The sequence below is a fragment of the Phytophthora sojae genome, assembly GCF_000149755.1.
Source record: "Phytophthora sojae unplaced genomic scaffold PHYSOscaffold_12, whole genome shotgun sequence".
Taxonomy (NCBI): Eukaryota; Oomycota; class Peronosporomycetes; order Peronosporales; family Peronosporaceae; genus Phytophthora; species Phytophthora sojae.
Window position 1 is genome coordinate 659,888 of NW_009258126.1, and position 19,590 is coordinate 679,477.

At 56.2% G+C, this 19,590-nt stretch overlaps 3 protein-coding genes and 13 non-coding genes across 16 annotated transcripts; 2 read left to right on the top strand and 14 right to left on the bottom strand.

Moving 5' to 3' along the window:
- Window positions 1-90: 90 nt before the first annotated feature.
- Window positions 91-162, bottom strand: PHYSODRAFT_t1512. Its single transcript has one exon. It is a non-coding gene; the product is annotated as a tRNA-Gly (tRNA).
- Window positions 163-503: 341 nt separating this feature from the next.
- On the bottom strand, window positions 504-575 carry PHYSODRAFT_t1511. Its single transcript has one exon. It is a non-coding gene; the product is annotated as a tRNA-Gly (tRNA).
- An 876-nt stretch (window positions 576-1,451) lies between these two features.
- PHYSODRAFT_t1510 lies at window positions 1,452-1,523 on the bottom strand. The gene has a single exon. It is a non-coding gene; the product is annotated as a tRNA-Gly (tRNA).
- A 340-nt stretch (window positions 1,524-1,863) lies between these two features.
- Window positions 1,864-1,935, bottom strand: PHYSODRAFT_t1509. Its single transcript has one exon. It is a non-coding gene; the product is annotated as a tRNA-Gly (tRNA).
- Window positions 1,936-2,719: 784 nt separating this feature from the next.
- On the bottom strand, window positions 2,720-2,791 carry PHYSODRAFT_t1508. Its single transcript has one exon. It is a non-coding gene; the product is annotated as a tRNA-Gly (tRNA).
- A 339-nt stretch (window positions 2,792-3,130) lies between these two features.
- PHYSODRAFT_t1507 lies at window positions 3,131-3,202 on the bottom strand. Its single transcript has one exon. It is a non-coding gene; the product is annotated as a tRNA-Gly (tRNA).
- Window positions 3,203-3,954: 752 nt separating this feature from the next.
- On the bottom strand, window positions 3,955-4,026 carry PHYSODRAFT_t1506. Its single transcript has one exon. It is a non-coding gene; the product is annotated as a tRNA-Gly (tRNA).
- A 340-nt stretch (window positions 4,027-4,366) lies between these two features.
- On the bottom strand, window positions 4,367-4,438 carry PHYSODRAFT_t1505. The gene has a single exon. It is a non-coding gene; the product is annotated as a tRNA-Gly (tRNA).
- A 784-nt stretch (window positions 4,439-5,222) lies between these two features.
- On the bottom strand, window positions 5,223-5,294 carry PHYSODRAFT_t1504. The gene has a single exon. It is a non-coding gene; the product is annotated as a tRNA-Gly (tRNA).
- Window positions 5,295-5,635: 341 nt separating this feature from the next.
- On the bottom strand, window positions 5,636-5,707 carry PHYSODRAFT_t1503. Its single transcript has one exon. It is a non-coding gene; the product is annotated as a tRNA-Gly (tRNA).
- An 844-nt stretch (window positions 5,708-6,551) lies between these two features.
- On the bottom strand, window positions 6,552-6,623 carry PHYSODRAFT_t1502. The gene has a single exon. It is a non-coding gene; the product is annotated as a tRNA-Gly (tRNA).
- A 341-nt stretch (window positions 6,624-6,964) lies between these two features.
- PHYSODRAFT_t1501 lies at window positions 6,965-7,036 on the bottom strand. Its single transcript has one exon. It is a non-coding gene; the product is annotated as a tRNA-Gly (tRNA).
- An 806-nt stretch (window positions 7,037-7,842) lies between these two features.
- Window positions 7,843-7,914, bottom strand: PHYSODRAFT_t1500. The gene has a single exon. It is a non-coding gene; the product is annotated as a tRNA-Gly (tRNA).
- Window positions 7,915-10,580: 2,666 nt separating this feature from the next.
- On the top strand, window positions 10,581-11,390 carry PHYSODRAFT_403711 (hypothetical protein; the record flags this gene model as incomplete). Its single annotated transcript, XM_009538647.1, has 2 exons — window positions 10,581-10,874; window positions 10,998-11,390. Coding segments are annotated over 2 exons (687 nt in total), but the record flags the coding sequence as incomplete, so codon positions are not given.
- A 3,852-nt stretch (window positions 11,391-15,242) lies between these two features.
- On the top strand, window positions 15,243-16,306 carry PHYSODRAFT_356020 (hypothetical protein). Its single transcript, XM_009538648.1, has one exon. It carries the CDS (start codon window positions 15,577-15,579, stop codon window positions 15,796-15,798), a length of 222 nt encoding a protein of 73 aa, XP_009536943.1. The 5' UTR covers window positions 15,243-15,576; the 3' UTR covers window positions 15,799-16,306.
- Window positions 16,307-17,395: 1,089 nt separating this feature from the next.
- Window positions 17,396-17,905, bottom strand: PHYSODRAFT_529221 (hypothetical protein; the record flags this gene model as incomplete). Its single annotated transcript, XM_009538649.1, has 1 exon — window positions 17,396-17,905. A coding segment is annotated over one exon (510 nt), but the record flags the coding sequence as incomplete, so codon positions are not given.
- Between the last annotated feature and the right edge of the window lie 1,685 nt (window positions 17,906-19,590).

Sequence of the window (19,590 nt, forward strand, 5' to 3'; positions counted from 1 at the left end):
ATCATCAAGCAAAATTGACAAAAGGTGCTCCGAGCAACAATCCACAGACTTCGATGACCGCTGACCGGTCACGACAAACAAGGGAAGGCGTGCGCCGCCGGGGAATCGAACCCCGACCTCGTCCGTGGGAGGGACGAATCCTAACCATTAGACCAACGGCGCGCCAGACAATACCCATGTTACCCACAAACAAACCCCACAAGAACCACAACCCTAGCCAAAACAAAACGCTCCCCAACGCCAACGCACCGCCCCACTCGATACCGACAACACACCACGCACTGTCCAACACCCTGTGTGGACCGCCCCCAACCCACCAACTTAGCCCTGGGAACGCGTGGTTGCGTCTGCAGTTTTCTTGCGTTCAGGCGCAGCTGAACAGGAGAAAACAAGTATCGCCACGAGCCAGAGGTCGAGGGGGCTTGCCCGCACGCCGTGAGGCACGCGCATCGGCCCAAAAGCGCGCAAAAGACGGGGGATGTGCAAGAACAGCTGGCAAAAGATGCGCCGTCGGGGAATCGAACCCCGACCTCATCCTTGGAAGGGATGAATCCTAACCATTAGACCAACGGTGCACATTCCACGATCAAACACACAAAAACACACACCAAACGACGCACAAACAACCATGTCAACCACGCATACTCTATCAAACACCGCCTGTCCTGCGCGCTCACACCCATCAAAGCAAACAACACAGCAAGGCCGCCAACACGCGCGCCAAACTAACCGGCTACACACATACAGACAGACAGACAGACAGACAGACAGACAGACAGACAGACAGACAGACAGACAGACAGACAGACAGACAGACAGACAGACAGACAGACAGACAGACAGACAGACAGACAGACAGACAGACAGACAGACAGACAGACAGACAGACAGACAGACAGACAGACAAACACGCACACGAGATCATAAAACCTCAAACAACTCGATTGATCGCGCGCTTCGACAGCCGTCAACCCGAGCTTGTCACCCTCGAACACGCACCCCACCGAGCCATACGCACACCCACTCCAACTTGGAGCGGGAAGGCGCTCAACGCGATGTCGAGGTCGTCTCTGTAGCCCCTCTGTTGTTGGACTGTTGGTACGCTGCTAGCTGGTGGAGCTCCGAATCATATCGATATGAGGCGATTTACGCATATACCCCTCCCTGCCCGTGAGCTTTTCCCAACGCAACCCTGTAGGGTCGGTGTAGCAAGCACAAACTATCGCACTCGGATCTGGGCGTCCTGCTCGTCAAAGTAACATCTGTAGGCTGAATGGCGCGGCTGTTGAGGGCCTGGGGAGACTGGTATGGGCCAGCGCAGCGCTGAAAATGCGGCTGGGCCCTCGGCATCGAGCAAGAGGATCATCAAGCAAAATTGACAAAAGGTGCTCCGAGCAACAATCCACAGACTTCGATGACCGCTGACCGGTCACGACAAACAAGGGAAGGCGTGCGCCGCCGGGGAATCGAACCCCGACCTCGTCCGTGGGAGGGACGAATCCTAACCATTAGACCAACGGCGCGCCAGACAATACCCATGTTACCCACAAACAAACCCCACAAGAACCACAACCCTAGCCAAAACAAAACGCTCCCAACGCCAACGCACCGCCCCACTCGATACCGACAACACACCACGCACTGTCCAACACCCTGTGTGGACCGCCCCCAACCCACCAACTTAGCCCTGGGAGCGTGTGGTTGCGTCTGCAGTTTTCTTGCGTTCAGGCGCAGCTGAACAGGAGAAAACAAGTATCGCCACGAGCCAGAGGTCGAGGGGGCTTGCCCGCACGCCGTGAGGCACGCGCATCGGCCCAAAAGCGCGCAAAAGACGGGGGATGTGCAAGAACAGCTGGCAAAAGATGCGCCGTCGGGGAATCGAACCCCGACCTCATCCTTGGAAGGGATGAATCCTAACCGTTAGAGCAACGGTGCACATTCCACGATCAAACACACAAAAACACACACCAAACGACGCACAAACAACCATGTCAACCACGCATACTCTATCAAACACCGCCTGTCCTGCGCGCTCACACCCATCAAAGCAAACAACACAGCAAGGCCGCCAACACGCGCGCCAAACTAACCGGCTACACACATACAGACAGACAGACAGACAGACAGACAGACAGACAGACAGACAGACAGACAGACAGACAGACAGACAGACAAACACGCACACGAGATCATAAAACCTCAAACAACTCGATTGATCGCGCGCTTCGACAGCCGTCAACCCGAGCTTGTCACCCTCGAACACGCACCCCACCGAGCCATACGCACACCCACTCCAACTTGGAGCGGGAAGGCGCTCAACGCGATGTCGAGGTCGTCTCTGTAGCCCCTCTGTTGTTGGACTGTTGGTACGCTGCTAGCTGGTGGAGCTCCGAATCATATCGATATGAGGCGATTTACGCATATACCCCTCCCTGCCCGTGAGCTTTTCCCAACGCAACCCTGTAGGGTCGGTGTAGCAAGCACAAACTATCGCACTCGGATCTGGGCGTCCTGCTCGTCAAAGTAACATCTGTAGGCTGAATGGCGCGGCTGTTGAGGGCCTGGGGAGACTGGTATGGGCCAGCGCAGCGCTGAAAATGCGGCTGGGCCCTCGGCATCGAGCAAGAGGATCATCAAGCAAAATTGACAAAAGGTGCTCCGAGCAACAATCCACAGACTTCGATGACCGCTGACCGGTCACGACAAACAAGGGAAGGCGTGCGCCGCCGGGGAATCGAACCCCGACCTCGTCCGTGGGAGGGACGAATCCTAACCATTAGACCAACGGCGCGCCAGACAATACCTATGTTACCCACAAACAAACCCCACAAGAACACAACCCTAGCCAAAACAAAACGCTCCCAACGCCAACGCACCGCCCCACTCGATACCGACAACACACCACGCACTGTCCAACACCCTGTGTGGACCGCCCCCAACCCACCAACTTAGCCCTGGGAGCGCGTGGTTGCGTCTGCAGTTTTCTTGCGTTCAGGCGCAGCTGAACAGGAGAAAACAAGTATCGCCACGAGCCAGAGGTCGAGGGGGCTTGCCCGCACGCCGTGAGGCACGCGCATCGGCCCAAAAGCGCGCAAAAGACGGGGGATGTGCAAGAACAGCTGGCAAAAGATGCGCCGTCGGGGAATCGAACCCCGACCTCATCCTTGGAAGGGATGAATCCTAACCATTAGACCAACGGTGCACATTCCACGATCAAACACACAAAAACACACACCAAACGACGCACAAACAACCATGTCAACCACGCATACTCTATCAAACACCGCCTGTCCTGCGCGCTCACACCCATCAAAGCAAACAACACAGCAAGGCCGCCAACACGCGCGCCAAACTAACCGGCTACACACATACAGACAGACAGACAGACAGACAGACAGACAGACAGACAAACACGCACACGAGATCATAAAACCTCAAACAACTCGATTGATCGCGCGCTTCGACAGCCGTCAACCCGAGCTTGTCACCCTCGAACACGCACCCCACCGAGCCATACGCACACCCACTCCAACTTGGAGCGGGAAGGCGCTCAACGCGATGTCGAGGTCGTCTCTGTAGCCCCTCTGTTGTTGGACTGTTGGTACGCTGCTAGCTGGTGGAGCTCCGAATCATATCGATATGAGGCGATTTACGCATATACCCCTCCCTGCCCGTGAGCTTTTCCCAACGCAACCCTGTAGGGTCGGTGTAGCAAGCACAAACTATCGCACTCGGATCTGGGCGTCCTGCTCGTCAAAGTAACATCTGTAGGCTGAATGGCGCGGCTGTTGAGGGCCTGGGGAGACTGGTATGGGCCAGCGCAGCGCTGAAAATGCGGCTGGGCCCTCGGCATCGAGCAAGAGGATCATCAAGCAAAATTGACAAAAGGTGCTCCGAGCAACAATCCACAGACTTCGATGACCGCTGACCGGTCACGACAAACAAGGGAAGGCGTGCGCCGCCGGGGAATCGAACCCCGACCTCGTCCGTGGGAGGGACGAATCCTAACCATTAGACCAACGGCGCGCCAGACAATACCCATGTTACCCACAAACAAACCCCACAAGAACCACAACCCTAGCCAAAACAAAACGCTCCCAACGCCAACGCACCGCCCCACTCGATACCGACAACACACCACGCACTGTCCAACACCCTGTGTGGACCGCCCCCAACCCACCAACTTAGCCCTGGGAGCGCGTGGTTGCGTCTGCAGTTTTCTTGCGTTCAGGCGCAGCTGAACAGGAGAAAACAAGTATCGCCACGAGCCAGAGGTCGAGGGGGCTTGCCCGCACGCCGTGAGGCACGCGCATCGGCCCAAAAGCGCGCAAAAGACGGGGGATGTGCAAGAACAGCTGGCAAAAGATGCGCCGTCGGGGAATCGAACCCCGACCTCATCCTTGGAAGGGATGAATCCTAACCATTAGACCAACGGTGCACATTCCACGATCAAACACACAAAAACACACACCAAACGACGCACAAACAACCATGTCAACCACGCATACTCTATCAAACACCGCCTGTCCTGCGCGCTCACACCCATCAAAGCAAACAACACAGCAAGGCCGCCAACACGCGCGCCAAACTAACCGGCTACACACATACAGACAGACAGACAGACAGACAGACAGACAGACAGACAGACAGACAGACAGACAGACAGACAGACAGACAAACACGCACACGAGATCATAAAACCTCAAACAACTCGATTGATCGCGCGCTTCGACAGCCGTCAACCCGAGCTTGTCACCCTCGAACACGCACCCCACCGAGCCATACGCACACCCACTCCAACTTGGAGCGGGAAGGCGCTCAACGCGATGTCGAGGTCGTCTCTGTAGCCCCTCTGTTGTTGGACTGTTGGTACGCTGCTAGCTGGTGGAGCTCCGAATCATATCGATATGAGGCGATTTACGCATATACCCCTCCCTGCCCGTGAGCTTTTCCCAACGCAACCCTGTAGGGTCGGTGTAGCAAGCACAAACTATCGCACTCGGATCTGGGCGTCCTGCTCGTCAAAGTAACATCTGTAGGCTGAATGGCGCGGCTGTTGAGGGCCTGGGGAGACTGGTATGGGCCAGCGCAGCGCTGAAAATGCGGCTGGGCCCTCGGCATCGAGCAAGAGGATCATCAAGCAAAATTGACAAAAGGTGCTCCGAGCAACAATCCACAGACTTCGATGACCGCTGACCGGTCACGACAAACAAGGGAAGGCGTGCGCCGCCGGGGAATCGAACCCCGACCTCGTCCGTGGGAGGGACGAATCCTAACCATTAGACCAACGGCGCGCCAGACAATACCCATGTTACCCACAAACAAACCCCACAAGAACCACAACCCTAGCCAAAACAAAACGCTCCCCAACGCCAACGCACCGCCCCACTCGATACCGACAACACACCACGCACTGTCCAACACCCTGTGTGGACCGCCCCCAACCCACCAACTTAGCCCTGGGAGCGTGTGGTTGCGTCTGCAGTTTTCTTGCGTTCAGGCGCAGCTGAACAGGAGAAAACAAGTATCGCCACGAGCCAGAGGTCGAGGGGGCTTGCCCGCACGCCGTGAGGCACGCGCATCGGCCCAAAAGCGCGCAAAAGACGGGGGATGTGCAAGAACAGCTGGCAAAAGATGCGCCGTCGGGGAATCGAACCCCGACCTCATCCTTGGAAGGGATGAATCCTAACCATTAGACCAACGGTGCACATTCCACGATCAAACACACAAAAACACACACCAAACGACGCACAAACAACCATGTCAACCACGCATACTCTATCAAACACCGCCTGTCCTGCGCGCTCACACCCATCAAAGCAAACAACACAGCAAGGCCGCCAACACGCGCGCCAAACTAACCGGCTACACACATACAGACAGACAGACAGACAGACAGACAGACAGACAGACAGACAGACAGACAGACAGACAGACAGACAGACAGACAGACAGACAGACAGACAGACAGACAGACAGACAGACAGACAGACAGACAGACAGACAAACACGCACACGAGATCATAAAACCTCAAACAACTCGATTGATCGCGCGCTTCGACAGCCGTCAACCCGAGCTTGTCACCCTCGAACACGCACCCCACCGAGCCATACGCACACCCACTCCAACTTGGAGCGGGAAGGCGCTCAACGCGATGTCGAGGTCGTCTCTGTAGCCCCTCTGTTGTTGGACTGTTGGTACGCTGCTAGCTGGTGGAGCTCCGAATCATATCGATATGAGGCGATTTACGCATATACCCCTCCCTGCCCGTGAGCTTTTCCCAACGCAACCCTGTAGGGTCGGTGTAGCAAGCACAAACTATCGCACTCGGATCTGGGCGTCCTGCTCGTCAAAGTAACATCTGTAGGCTGAATGGCGCGGCTGTTGAGGGCCTGGGGAGACTGGTATGGGCCAGCGCAGCGCTGAAAATGCGGCTGGGCCCTCGGCATCGAGCAAGAGGATCATCAAGCAAAATTGACAAAAGGTGCTCCGAGCAACAATCCACAGACTTCGATGACCGCTGACCGGTCACGACAAACAAGGGAAGGCGTGCGCCGCCGGGGAATCGAACCCCGACCTCGTCCGTGGGAGGGACGAATCCTAACCATTAGACCAACGGCGCGCCAGACAATACCCATGTTACCCACAAACAAACCCCACAAGAACCACAACCCTAGCCAAAACAAAACGCTCCCCAACGCCAACGCACCGCCCCACTCGATACCGACAACACACCACGCACTGTCCAACACCCTGTGTGGACCGCCCCCAACCCACCAACTTAGCCCTGGGAGCGCGTGGTTGCGTCTGCAGTTTTCTTGCGTTCAGGCGCAGCTGAACAGGAGAAAACAAGTATCGCCACGAGCCAGAGGTCGAGGGGGCTTGCCCGCACGCCGTGAGGCACGCGCATCGGCCCAAAAGCGCGCAAAAGACGGGGGATGTGCAAGAACAGCTGGCAAAAGATGCGCCGTCGGGGAATCGAACCCCGACCTCATCCTTGGAAGGGATGAATCCTAACCATTAGACCAACGGTGCACATTCCACGATCAAACACACAAAAACACACACCAAACGACGCACAAACAACCATGTCAACCACGCATACTCTATCAAACACCGCCTGTCCTACCCATCAAAGCAAACAACACAGCAAGGCCGCCAACACGCGCGCCAAACTAACCGGCTACACACATACAGACAGACAGACAGACAGACAGACAGACAGACAGACAGACAGACAGACAGACAGACAGACAGACAGACAGACAGACAGACAGACAGACAGACAGACAGACAAACACGCACACGAGATCATAAAACCTCAAACAACTCGATTGATCGCGCGCTTCGACAGCCGTCAACCCGAGCTTGTCACCCTCGAACACGCACCCCACCGAGCCATACGCACACCCACTCCAACTTGGAGCGGGAAGGCGCTCAACGCGATGTCGAGGTCGTCTCTGTAGCCCCTCTGTTGTTGGACTGTTGGTACGCTGCTAGCTGGTGGAGCTCCGAATCATATCGATATGAGGCGATTTACGCATATACCCCTCCCTGCCCGTGAGCTTTTCCCAACGCAACCCTGTAGGGTCGGTGTAGCAAGCACAAACTATCGCACTCGGATCTGGGCGTCCTGCTCGTCAAAGTAACATCTGTAGGCTGAATGGCGCGGCTGTTGAGGGCCTGGGGAGACTGGTATGGGCCAGCGCAGCGCTGAAAATGCGGCTGGGCCCTCGGCATCGAGCAAGAGGATCATCAAGCAAAATTGACAAAAGGTGCTCCGAGCAACAATCCACAGACTTCGATGACCGCTGATCGGTCACGACAAACAAGGGAAGGCGTGCGCCGCCGGGGAATCGAACCCCGACCTCGTCCGTGGGAGGGACGAATCCTAACCATTAGACCAACGGCGCGCCAGACAATACCCATGTTACCCACAAACAAACCCCACAAGAACCACAACCCTAACCAAAACAAAACGCTCCCCAACGCCAACGCACCGCCCCACTCGATACCGACAACACACCACGCACTGTCCAACACCCTGTGTGGACCGCCCCCAACCCACCAACTTAGCCCTGGGAGCGCGTGGTTGCGTCTGCAGTTTTCTTGCGTTCAGGCGCAGCTGAACAGGAGAAAACAAGTATCGCCACGAGCCAGAGGTCGAGGGGGCTTGCCCGCACGCCGTGAGGCACGCGCATCGGCCCAAAAGCGCGCAAAAGACGGGGGATGTGCAAGAACAGCTGGCAAAAGATGCGCCGTCGGGGAATCGAACCCCGACCTCATCCTTGGAAGGGGTCCTTGGTCCATGACAAATTTCGGTACTATTCGTTATCAACGTAATCGTAATATGACTCACACGAAGCCGTGACGCTGTTGAGCACAAGACATATCTGGTGCAGGTACGGGTTGGCAATCACCTTTTCAATTGAGTTGAGTACGAGTCGGCTCTCGACCTCAGTGCTGTTGTTCTTGTTATTATTGTTGGAGCCCAATACTCTTCTCGTTGGACAATAAACTGTACGCAGGATCGGGTCGAGATCTCGAGAACGGTGACTCGACAGACATCGCAGTATCCTCCGCGAGCATGCGTCAGTTACGTCCTGGGGGCTCCTCCAGCATCATCACGGCGAGTTGTAGAGCCTCGGCACATTGATCACCACTTCTAGCAAATACAACACGCGTGGGTGTGGGAAAGTAGGATAAATCGGCGTGATATTTTGCGCCATGTACAGGCCAACCATGCACCACCCACAAGCGATAAATTGATGTCCGTGAAGGCGAACGACTCGAGCAGCAACTCTCGGCACCATAGGATAAACTCTACAATGCACTGTTAACACTGTCGCTTTGCGAATGCATATGCAATGTAGCTGCGTCGGCATTTCTCCATTGTGCACTTGCTACGTATAGATCTAACAGCCCCCGTAGAAATGCAAGGCTGACTACACGCTGATGCGCTCCTGACCAGAGAGGCCCAATTGCCCGCTGCTTCAAGCTACTGATCCGCCGGCTGCTCCAGCGGAACCCTCCTCCCGGCTCTCGGAGGCTACAGGACTGTACCCGACGGTGCAGGCAAGCCACAACGACTCGACCAGGTTGGCGACCGCGCCAAGGTACGTAAAGGAGGTCTAGGTAGGTTAGAGAGCAGAACTAGCGAGAGGCTAACCGGAAACGAACTCAGTTTGGAATTTGCTCGGTAGAGAGCTTTCCGTTGGAAACGGATCAAAGTTAACTTTAGTTTCTCAGTTCTACACGGTTCAAGCTCCGCGTGAACGACTTCGCGCGTGACCAGATGGGAGACAAAGACGACGTCAACGTGGACGAGCTGGCAGCTCGGGCCGCGGAATTGCAGCTAGAGAGCGCGACATCAAGGTCCCCGCGCTCCCCGGGTCTGCGGTTGCAGATCCCAAACCCCTTCGAGCGAGAAGATGAAGTCATGGAGACAGTGAGTCAAGCGTCACCTATGCAGTACGCCCTTGACGCTGGTGCGTCACGGGTAGCGGCGGCACCAGCGTTGCTGCAGCCACCCCGGTTCGAGGGGCGCACGATGCAAGATCGTCGTGACTTCATGCACAAGTACGAGACGTATCTGGGGGCGATCAATGCGCTCCAGACGCAGTGAAGCGGCGCCTTCCCCATGCCCGTGGGCGCCTGCATCGAGTCCAAGACGAAGCGTATGATTGCCCGCTACGAGTTCAATCAGCTGCCTGGCGCAATCACGGAAGAGCAACGGGTGGCCTATTTCCTACAGGCGAAGGCACCTTCGCACGTGGACTATACCTCGGTTGACGAGGCGATAAAGGCGCTGCGGATGCATACGCGTTGGCCCGAGCCGGAGAGCCGCATGATGAACCTTCAAGCGGATATGGAAGCCATACTGGACAAGTTCAACCTCACGGACCTCGCGTTCCAGCACGAGCAGCGTCGCCTGGTGAAGTACCTTGCTGCTGCACTTGCACCCCCCGGGTTTAAGGCTGTTATCAACACGAAGCTGACGCTGCAGAGAACAAGACGTACAAACACGAGGTGGTGCCATTTTGCTCCTGGGTGACCCAGCTAATGAAGGAGTTTATGACGTGGGAGCACGCCGCGCAAGCGTCAACTGGACAGGGGCCGACAGCGCAAAGCCAGCCTCGCTCCGGTGGCGCTGGCCGTGGTGGAAATGGTGGTCGGGGTGCTAATACCAGCAGAGGAGCTGGTGGTGGTGCTAACACGTCAACTCACGGTGCTCACAGTAGCCTGAGTACTCGTGGCGGTCGTGGAGATCAACCTGGCCGCGGTGGCCGAGGCTATGGGTCCACGCGGCCACAAGAGTTGCCTAGTCGGGGCCCGACGCCAGAGACACGGTCTGGGCGTGGAGCGTGCCTAAAATGCGGATCTACAGAGCATCAACTGCTCGCCGGAAGAAGCAACAGAGTTGCTGCGAAGGAGGCGCGAGCAATTCGCCGGAGCTCGAGGCATCAGCATGAATAAGTTTGATGTGGTGACAGCGAGCGACTCGGTGCTTACCACCGGCGAAGACCGTGGTACGGTTGAGGCGGCTGTAGAAGGTGTCCCCGTCAAGGCCCTCCTCCTCGATTCTGGTGCCGACACGTCGCTAGTTGCGCGCGGCGTCCTCGACTCGATTAGCCAGGCTGGCAAGTCGGTCGCTGTCCAGGCAATTCCTCCGGTGCGGCTGAGTCCAGTAGGAGGACGCGAGGTGGTGGTACAGCGCATGGCGACGTTTAGCGAGATCGTCCTCACTACGTCTGCCGACCCTATAATGTTGCGCAATTTGGCCTGCTATGTCGAAGAGGCCAACTCGAGAACGGAGCTGACGGTGGGCCGCCCTATCATGAAGATCCTCGGTTACTCCACGGACAAGCTACTGGTGGAAGCCCGGGATGCGCAAGCCGAATGGGAGCTTGGGGGAGACACTTCACCGAAGGTGGACAGAGACCAGTCCTCATCCACTTCGCTCCAGCGCATTTGCCGATTGGCGGTGGCGGCGCAGGATCCAGGGCCGGGCGCAGAGGAGGAAGACATTGAGCGACACGAGACACGTACAGCGCTACCGTGTTTGCAGCCGACGAATCTGGCAGAGGTGACCCGCTACCTGGAGGCCAAGGTAGAGATAGCAACGAGGATGGGATTGACACTCGATGACTGCACCAAGCTTCGGGGCATCCTGCAGATGCGAGCGGATTCGTTTCGGCTCGAGTTCGGCCACGACCCACCTGTCCGCGTAGCGCCAATGCAAGTCAGGCTGAAACCCGGAGCGACGCCAATTCGGGCGCAGCCCCGCCGCTATTCACCAAACGATCGTGCTTTTTTGGACAGACACACGTCCACATTGATGAAGCACAGACTCATCTACAAGAACCATCGGAGTAGCTGGGCCTCTGCACCTCGAATTGTTAAGAAGAAGGAGCAGGCTGACGACCCGTTGGCGGATCCGCGCATGACGATCGACGCGCGTGGTGTCAACGAGCGCACAGAGCCCATGCCGTGGCCTATGCCAGTGCTCGAGTTCGTGATCGGTGAGCTGGAGGGCGCTAAGGTGTTCTTTGTCCTCGACTGGTTTCGTGGGTACTGGCAGCTGCCGCTTCACCCCGATTCCCAGGAGATCTACTCGTTTGTAACCCACAGGGGCATCTACACGCCGACACGGGTGCCCATGGGCGCCACCGATGCGGTGGCCTACTGCCAAGGCGTTGTCGAGGAGATCTTCGGAGATCTACTCGGGACGTGCATTCTGGCCTGGCTGGATGATATCCTGGGCTATGCAGAAGATGAAGCTTCGCTCCTCAAAGTGCTGGATAAGGTCCTAGAGCGCTGCGAAAAGTTTGGCCTCAAACTCCACGCGAAGAAGTGTCAGCTCTTCGCGACGGAGGTGAAGTAGTGTGGGCGAATGATATCAGCTCAAGGTGTGCGACACTATCCAGAACGAATCCAGGGATTGGTCGAGATGCAGTCGCCACAAACGGCCGGAGACCTCCAGCGGTTTCTGTGCGCCGTGAACTGGACGCGGCAGAGCATTCCAGAATTCACGCGCATCACGGTAGTCCTGTACGACGCGCTGGAGCGGGCGGCGCAGATCGCCGGCTCGAGGAAGAAGGTTAAGTTATCCCGAGTCAGGCTGGAAGATGTCAGCTGGGGCGCAGATGAAGTGGCCGGGGTGGAAGCAGTCCGAGAAGCGCTCCTCAAGATGGTGCCGCTTGCTCACCCAAGTCCTACGGCCGACCTATGTCTGTACTCCGACGCCAGCAACGACTACTGGGGCGCCGTCGTCACGATGCTTGATCCGGAAGAGCTCAAGCTACCACGGGCGGAGCAACACCACCACCCGCTTGCGTTCCTTAGTGGTCGCTTCGTCGGTGCCGCACAACGATGGCCCACCATCGAAAAGGAGGCATTCGCAATCGTCGAAGCTGTGCGTCGACTGGAGTGCCTCTTATTGCGCCCTCGCGGCTTTCATCTCTTTACGGATCACCGTAACTTGGTCTACATCTTTAATCCCTACGCGACCGATGGGATGATGGCGCGCTACCAAGCTGACAAGCTATACGTTGGGCGCTCGCGCTCATGTCGTTCCGCTACGTAATCGAACACGTGCCAGGCGAGGAAAATGCGTGGGGCGACCTGCTAAGCCGCTGGGGCGGGGGGCCTACGCTAGAAGTAACGCGAACGGCCACTCGAGTGGCGCGCCTAGCAGTCGTCGAACGTATCCCCGCTGGAAGAAGCCGATTTCGTGTGGCCGTCCGAGCAGGAGATCCGGGCCGTGTAGCAAGCGGCCGGAGCGACAACGCACCCCGGTGTCCAATGGAACGAGGAGCGACAACTACAGATGACATCGGCCGGGCAGGTGTGGATCCCGTCCGAGGCGGGTGAATTGCAACAGCGTTTATGCGTGGTGGCGCACGCAGGAGCCAGTGGGCATCGCGGGGCGGCCACGACGCTCAAGTCGCTCGAGTCATGCTTCTTCTGGAGCACGATGGGCCCCGACGTGACCACGTTTGTCAGCGAGTGCCTGGACTGCATGGTGACCGCAGGCGGGCGCATTCCGCGTCCGTTTGGAGAAACATTGCGCGCGACGCGCCCCAACGAGGTGTTGCACTTCGATTTCCTCACTATGATCGAGAGCACGAGTGGCTTCAAGTACGTGTTGGTCCTCAAGGATGGAATGAGCGGGTTCGTTGAGCTGGTGGCATGCGCACATGCAACGTCCGACCACGCGTACCAAGGTCTCGTCGATTGGTTCAAGCGTTTCGGCGTTGTGCATCAGTGGGTCTCCGACCAGGGAGCGCACTTTCGGAACCAAGTCGTCGAACGGCTGCAACGCGCCCTGGGTGCGCACCACCATTTCACCACTTTCTACACGCCGTGGGCAAATGGTACCGTTGAAGTGGTGAACAGAGAAGTACTCAAAAGCGTGAAGGCCCTTCTCAGTGAGCGCAGGCTGCATGTCCGAGATTGGCCCGCAGTGCTACCGGTGGTGCAAGCGGCGCTCAACGCTATGCCCGCGGACAGACTCGATGGACACTCGCCCCTGACAGCGTTCACAGCACTGCCGGCTGACTCCCAGCTTCGCAGCATCTTGCACCCTCAATCTCCAACGCAAGATACCATCGCGTGGGTCGACTCGGAAGTTCGCGGTCACCTCACCGCTGTTCGCGAAGCGCTAGATAACATGCATGCGGAAATGGTGGACGCCAGCGAGAAGCGCCGGCGTGCGGCGCGGGAGCGGCACGCGCGTCGCCAAGGCGTGCGGCTGCACAGATTTAGCGAAGGTGACTTTGTCTTGGCGGCGACAGCAACTGACCGCAGTAACACAAACTGGCCTTGGTGTGGCGCGGCCCCAAGCGTATCCTCGAGGCGCTGAATGATCACACTTTCGAGGTCCAAGATATGATCGAGCCATTTGCTATCACTATTCGCCATGCCTCCCGACTTCAACTTTACCGAGATGCGGCCCGTGGGCGCGTGGAGGAGCTTCAAGAGCAAGCAATCTATGGCGAGGGTGGACATCTGGTTGAGGCGCCGCTCGACTGCCGTCTGAGCCCGGACTCGCATCGTTGGGAGGGCTTCGTCAAGTGGTTCGGCCTTGATGACATCGAGGCTTCGTGGGAACCAGCCGACATCATCAAGCAGGATGCGCCTGACCTCTTTCAGGTTTTCGTCGCCCATCAGCCCGAAGACCGTTCACGCAGCACTATGGCGGCCGCGTTGGCAGCTCCCGGCCGCAGTGACGAACGACCCGTTCAGCGTCCTCCCCGCCGACGCCACCCGCGCCAGTCGCGAACATGATTACCGACTTCAAGTGGAGGGGGAAGTGATCCGCCGGCTGCTCCAGCGGAACCCTCCGCCCGGCTCTCGGAGGCTACAGGACTGTACCCGACGGTGCAGGCAAGCCCAACGACTCGACCAGGTTGGCGACCGCGCCAAGGTACGTAAAGGAGGTCTAGGTAGGTTAGAGAGCAGAACTAGCGAGAGGCTAACCGGAAACGAACTCAGTTTGGAATTTGCTCGGTAGAGAGCTTTCCGTTGGAAACGGATCAGCCACGAAGAGACAATCTGTCGCGCTACACAGGAACTAGCTTGAAAATAGGACAAATACCACAGTTCTCGTGCAAATGAAGGATATCGAAGCAGGTACTTTAGCGGACAATGGTTCTGTCCTGGACAGAACAGTGGATAGAATGATCTGTCCGTCATAGCCACTATCCTGCATTGAAACATACCATCTGATGCAATCTGTTCAGCGTTCGCCGAACGCTGTATTCGTGTGACCACAGCGCACCTCGTCAGCATGGCCAGCGGCGGTATTGTGATCAGGTCAGCTACATCGTCCATCGCCCTGAGCATACAGCGCCAGCCGGACCGGACGTGTCCATGCCTCGAGCAGGCAATCGCGACGCAAAGCAACAGTTGCGTCTGTTCATGTGTTTATATACAAAAAGGAGTGAATTGGCAGCATACTATAATGCATACATTCTATCTGCAAACTCCAATTGGCCGAAAAGAGCGTGTAGCCATTCCGATTGGTTGAGATATCGCGGCGCTGGAAAAAAGTCGCCTCAGACCACGCCCTGCCAAGGACGATGGGAGCTTCTCCGCCCTCTGCCAGGAGTGCCGCTAGGAGGCAAGGGGCACCCAGGCTACACTGGCCCCGAGGGCAAGTCGGCCAAGGACGGCGGGACGTGTTCGCGGCCCCCGCCTACCCCACTTACACTTTTAATCTACAGGCAGCAAGCGATTTCATCGGTAACTACAGTATAGTCCCTCTCTCTGTGTGTGCTCCGTGCAGCGTTTGCTCGCGGGAGGTGCAGCGTTAGCTCACCAAAAGATTGTAGCGTTCACTCACTATAATAGGCGCAGCGTTTGCTCACCAGCCATTGATACTCTACTTTACGCTAACATGTAGTGCATTTGACAGGCGTGCGAGTAGTCCGACAAACACCACCCAGCGTCATGGAGAGGGCGCTCCAGCTCCGGCAGGACGTGGCGCAGCGACAGTGAAGATCCTTCGGCGACTCGGGCTACTTACGGTCAATAATGCTGTGGTATGTGGTGACGCTGACTGGTGCTGGCAGATGGCCTTGCTAGCGAATCCCGGAGCTGGCCGATGCCTGTGCTGGCGGTATGCGAGGGCTACGGCCATGCCGTCCGCGTCAGTGTATCGGCGTTGTGGCCGTGGTCATGTTGGTGTACGACGTGTTGCTGGGTGGTGGCGGCGGGCTGGACCTGCACGGTGGCGATGGGTACTTCCGGCGACTCGAGCTTGTTCTGATCGTGAAAGGGCTAGTCTGCGATGATGGTGGACGCGACCACGGGGCGTTCTAGTTTGTCAAGGAATGGTGCTGGCGGATGGGATGATCGTGCTGGCGGATGGCTGTGCTGGCCGATGCCGGTGCTGGTGGTGTGCGAGGACTACGGCCGTGACGTCCGTGTCATTGTTTCGGTGGGAAGCCGTTAGTCGCTGGACGTGATCATGGTCTGGCGCGTGATGTTGTGAGCGTATGCCCGTGGTGACCAACGACGCAGATGCTGGCGGATAATAGTCTGCGTCAGTGTTTGCTAAGCGGTGTTGGTGAGCGTGTACACAATGCTGCTGGCTGGTGCCGGTGTGTAGCGATGGCTCCGGTCATTTCGACTGAGTCTGCGTAAAGTACCAAGAGATATTGCTAAGTTGCGACACCGTGGCAGCGGAAAAAGGTGAACAGTCCAAGTATGAGTGTTATCGTGTGTCGATCGATTATGAGTGTAATAGTGTGGTGAAGGCGTCGTAGAAATAAAAAAATAGAAAAGAAAAAAAACAAACTTAATTTGGTAGTGTCAGTCCGTCCAGCGATGTTGTAGAATTGTTCAACCGGCGACGGGTTTTTGACGGAGCGTCGCCATCCTCAGCGTTTCGAATCGCTTGTAGAGCTTTAGCAACGCTTGGAGTTGGATGTTTAAATGCGTCTTTGTAATGCGCAACGGCAAAACAAGCAGCGTGGTACCCGACGCTACAATGGGAGCATCCAAGAGATGATTTCGCGGCCTTTAACCCTTGTAGGCTGCACAAATGGCAGACCAACTTTCCACTGGAGTGCTCCTTGCTGTTCGGTGTGAGAATGTGAAGCTCGTGCACAGTGTGATCGGGCGTTATATCCGCTTGACGTCGTTTCTTGGTCTTCTCTTCTCTTTGAACCATAGCTGACCTGTAGTCAGCGACTCACAAACACGTCGTTTGAACTCTCGTAGAGTTTTTGGAGCGTTTGGCTTTTTCTCAATGTTCCCCATCAACGGAAATGCATTGAAAATCGATAGATCCAGATGCCATGTAAAAATTCTCATCGAGAGGCGCATTTCTTTTCGGCGGGTAGAATTGGTTGAGCGAAGCTGGTCCACGCGATCAACGCCGTTCATGCCAATGTTGTAGGCAGCAACGGGGGTTGGAGCCATAAAGGTTGTCCGGTGCAGTACCTCATTTCCTGTCCAACGCCGTATTGGGTACAACCCATTACAACACTCGATTGCTTCATCGTTGTCTCCACCAAGAACACGAGCACTTGGGGTCCTTGCTAAGTCGTTGGTGTAGAAGATGACAGGCTGTTTGTCGTGAAAAACAATGAATCCTGCACGATCCGCGAACTGGACCGGTGGTGCGTATGCCGTCTGGAGGTGCTTAGGAAGTTGTTTTTTCCTCCTTGCATGAGCGGCGCGCGCTTGCTTCGAGTCCAATTCACTGTCCACAGCAGCGATCAGCTCCCAAGACCCTCTAGGCATCTGTGCAACACGTTTCATTGAATCTCCAACTGCAACGCGATTTAGCCTTCCAACCCAATCTTGTCGAACGGTCCCGAGCATGCGTACGTCGCCATCCGTCATTTCAAATACAGCTCTTGCCAGAGCGTGACGAGTGTAAACATTGTCACTAACCACGAGACGTCTTCCTGTCGTGGATTGGTGTAACTTGGTTTGGTGCGCGATCATTGCTACCCACAGCGCCGCGGCAGCTTTGGGGTCAACAGGTATGTCGGGTCGGTTGAGGGTAACGTGTAGAGGATGTCGCAGGCTGGGAAACAGATGAGTGTATCTTTGAGCCGCTGTCGTTGGCATCGTATTGCCGGACCCATTATCCCAAAACGAGTGTACGTAGAGGGATTCCCAGCCGACTACTGCGTAGAATCGAATGGCGAATTTGTCGGGCTTCAACGGCATAAAGGGCCTCGCCAACGTTCGAGCCTTTGTTCGCACTCCAATTTCATCAATACTGCTGATCCCAAAAGGAACAGCAATGGATGCAAACTTCCGTTGAAAATGTTGAAGAAGCAGCCGACTGTGACGGAGTGGATCTTGTCTTGCTTTCCGTCCATCCTCCGAGCTTTGTCTCTCCTGAACAGTTGCGCTTCCCCCCTGGATCGAATTTCCAGTCATCTCGTTATCCCGGCCGTCGGCTCTCATTCTAACGGTGTCGTTACCATGTAGGCTGTCGACCATAGCTGCAGCAGCCTCCGCAGCAACTAATGCTGCTTCGGCTGCGTCAGCTGCTACCTCAGCTGCTGCAGCCGCCTCTGCCGCATTCGCCGCTGCCGCCCGTGCTACACTGGCTTTAGATGCTGCAGCCGCCGCCGCCGCCTCGGTATCCGAGCTACTTGCTGTGTCCGCAAGCTCGTGGTAATTGTCATTCTGGGGATGTATCTGAAAGGAGCCCCGAATCACTTGAAAGCGAGTTGTGCTCATTGTTGCTTTGAAGTCTGTGGGCCTTGAAATGTTTTTTTTACCAAAACTCCTTATGTCTGTAATTGGGACTAGACTCATCGTCATTTCCAACCCAATATACGCGTCGATTTCGCTTACGGTCGCACGTGCTTCACCTCTTTAGCCATGCTCTCCATGTTGCTTTCAGCTTTTCAGTAACGAAAAGACCAAGCAATCCTCGCTCGCCATGGTGATTGTACGCTTGTTGAGTGGCTTCGCGTTTGCGCAAGTGTAGCCCGCTGTCACTTCTCATGTTATTGATGTAGTTGTTGGAGCCACAGCGTCGTCATCGTCGTCGTCGACCACTTCCCAGTCTTCATGATTCCACTCCCCAAGAAGGTTACCAACCTCCATCTTCAGAATTTGCTGTATGGCTGTATGGCGGGCCGCCATTCAATTGTACTCTTGCGTACCTACTACACATTAATGTATACGTTCGATTTAAGGAGGCAATCATTTTTTATGATTGAAATTGGCTGTATTACTTGAAGCTAAAAGATAAATTTATCAAGTATGCATTGTTCATAAACTCTATACCAATAGGAAATAATGTATATCCAATCTGAAACAGGTACAACGTTCACATTCCATATATATACATTTTAAGAGACCTTCCAATTGTCTACGTATGGCCACGTCCACCGTCGTCGAAGACAAGCACTTTCACAATCAGAACAAGCTTGAGTCGGCGAAAGTCCTTATTGCCACCATGCAGGTCCAGCCCGCCACCACCACACAGCAACACGTCGAACACCAACATGACCGCGGCCACAACGCCGAACCTTGACGCGGACGGCATGGCCGTAGCCCTCGCATACCGCCAGCACAGGCATCGGCCAGCTCCGGGATTCGCTAGCAAGGCCATCTGCCAGCACCAGTCAGCGTCACCACATACCACAGCATTATTGACCGTAAGTAGCCCGAGTCGCCGAAGGATCTTCACTGTCGCTGCGCCACGTCCTGCCGGAGCTGGAGCGCCCTCTCCATGACGCTGGGTGGTGTTTGTCGGACTACTCGCACGCCTGTCAAATGCACTACATGTTAGCGTAAAGTAGAGTATCAATGGCTGGTGAGCAAACGCTGCGCCTATTATAGTGAGTGAACGCTACAATCTTTTGGTGAGCTAACGCTGCACCTCCCGCGAGCAAACGCTGCACGGAGCACACACAGAGAGAGGGACTATACTGTAGTTACCGATGAAATCGCTTGCTGCCTGTAGATTAAAAGTGTAAGTGGGGTAGGCGGGGGCCGCGAACACGTCCCGCCGTCCTTGGCCGACTTGCCCTCGGGGCCAGTGTAGCCTGGGTGCCCCTTGCCTCCTAGCGGCACTCCTGGCAGAGGGCGGAGAAGCTCCCATCGTC

What these genes read in the sequence shown, in the direction of transcription:
- PHYSODRAFT_356020 (XM_009538648.1), top strand. Translation starts at nt 15,577, where the DNA reads ATGGCCTTGCTAGCGAATCCCGGAGCTGGCCGATGCCTGTGCTGGCGG.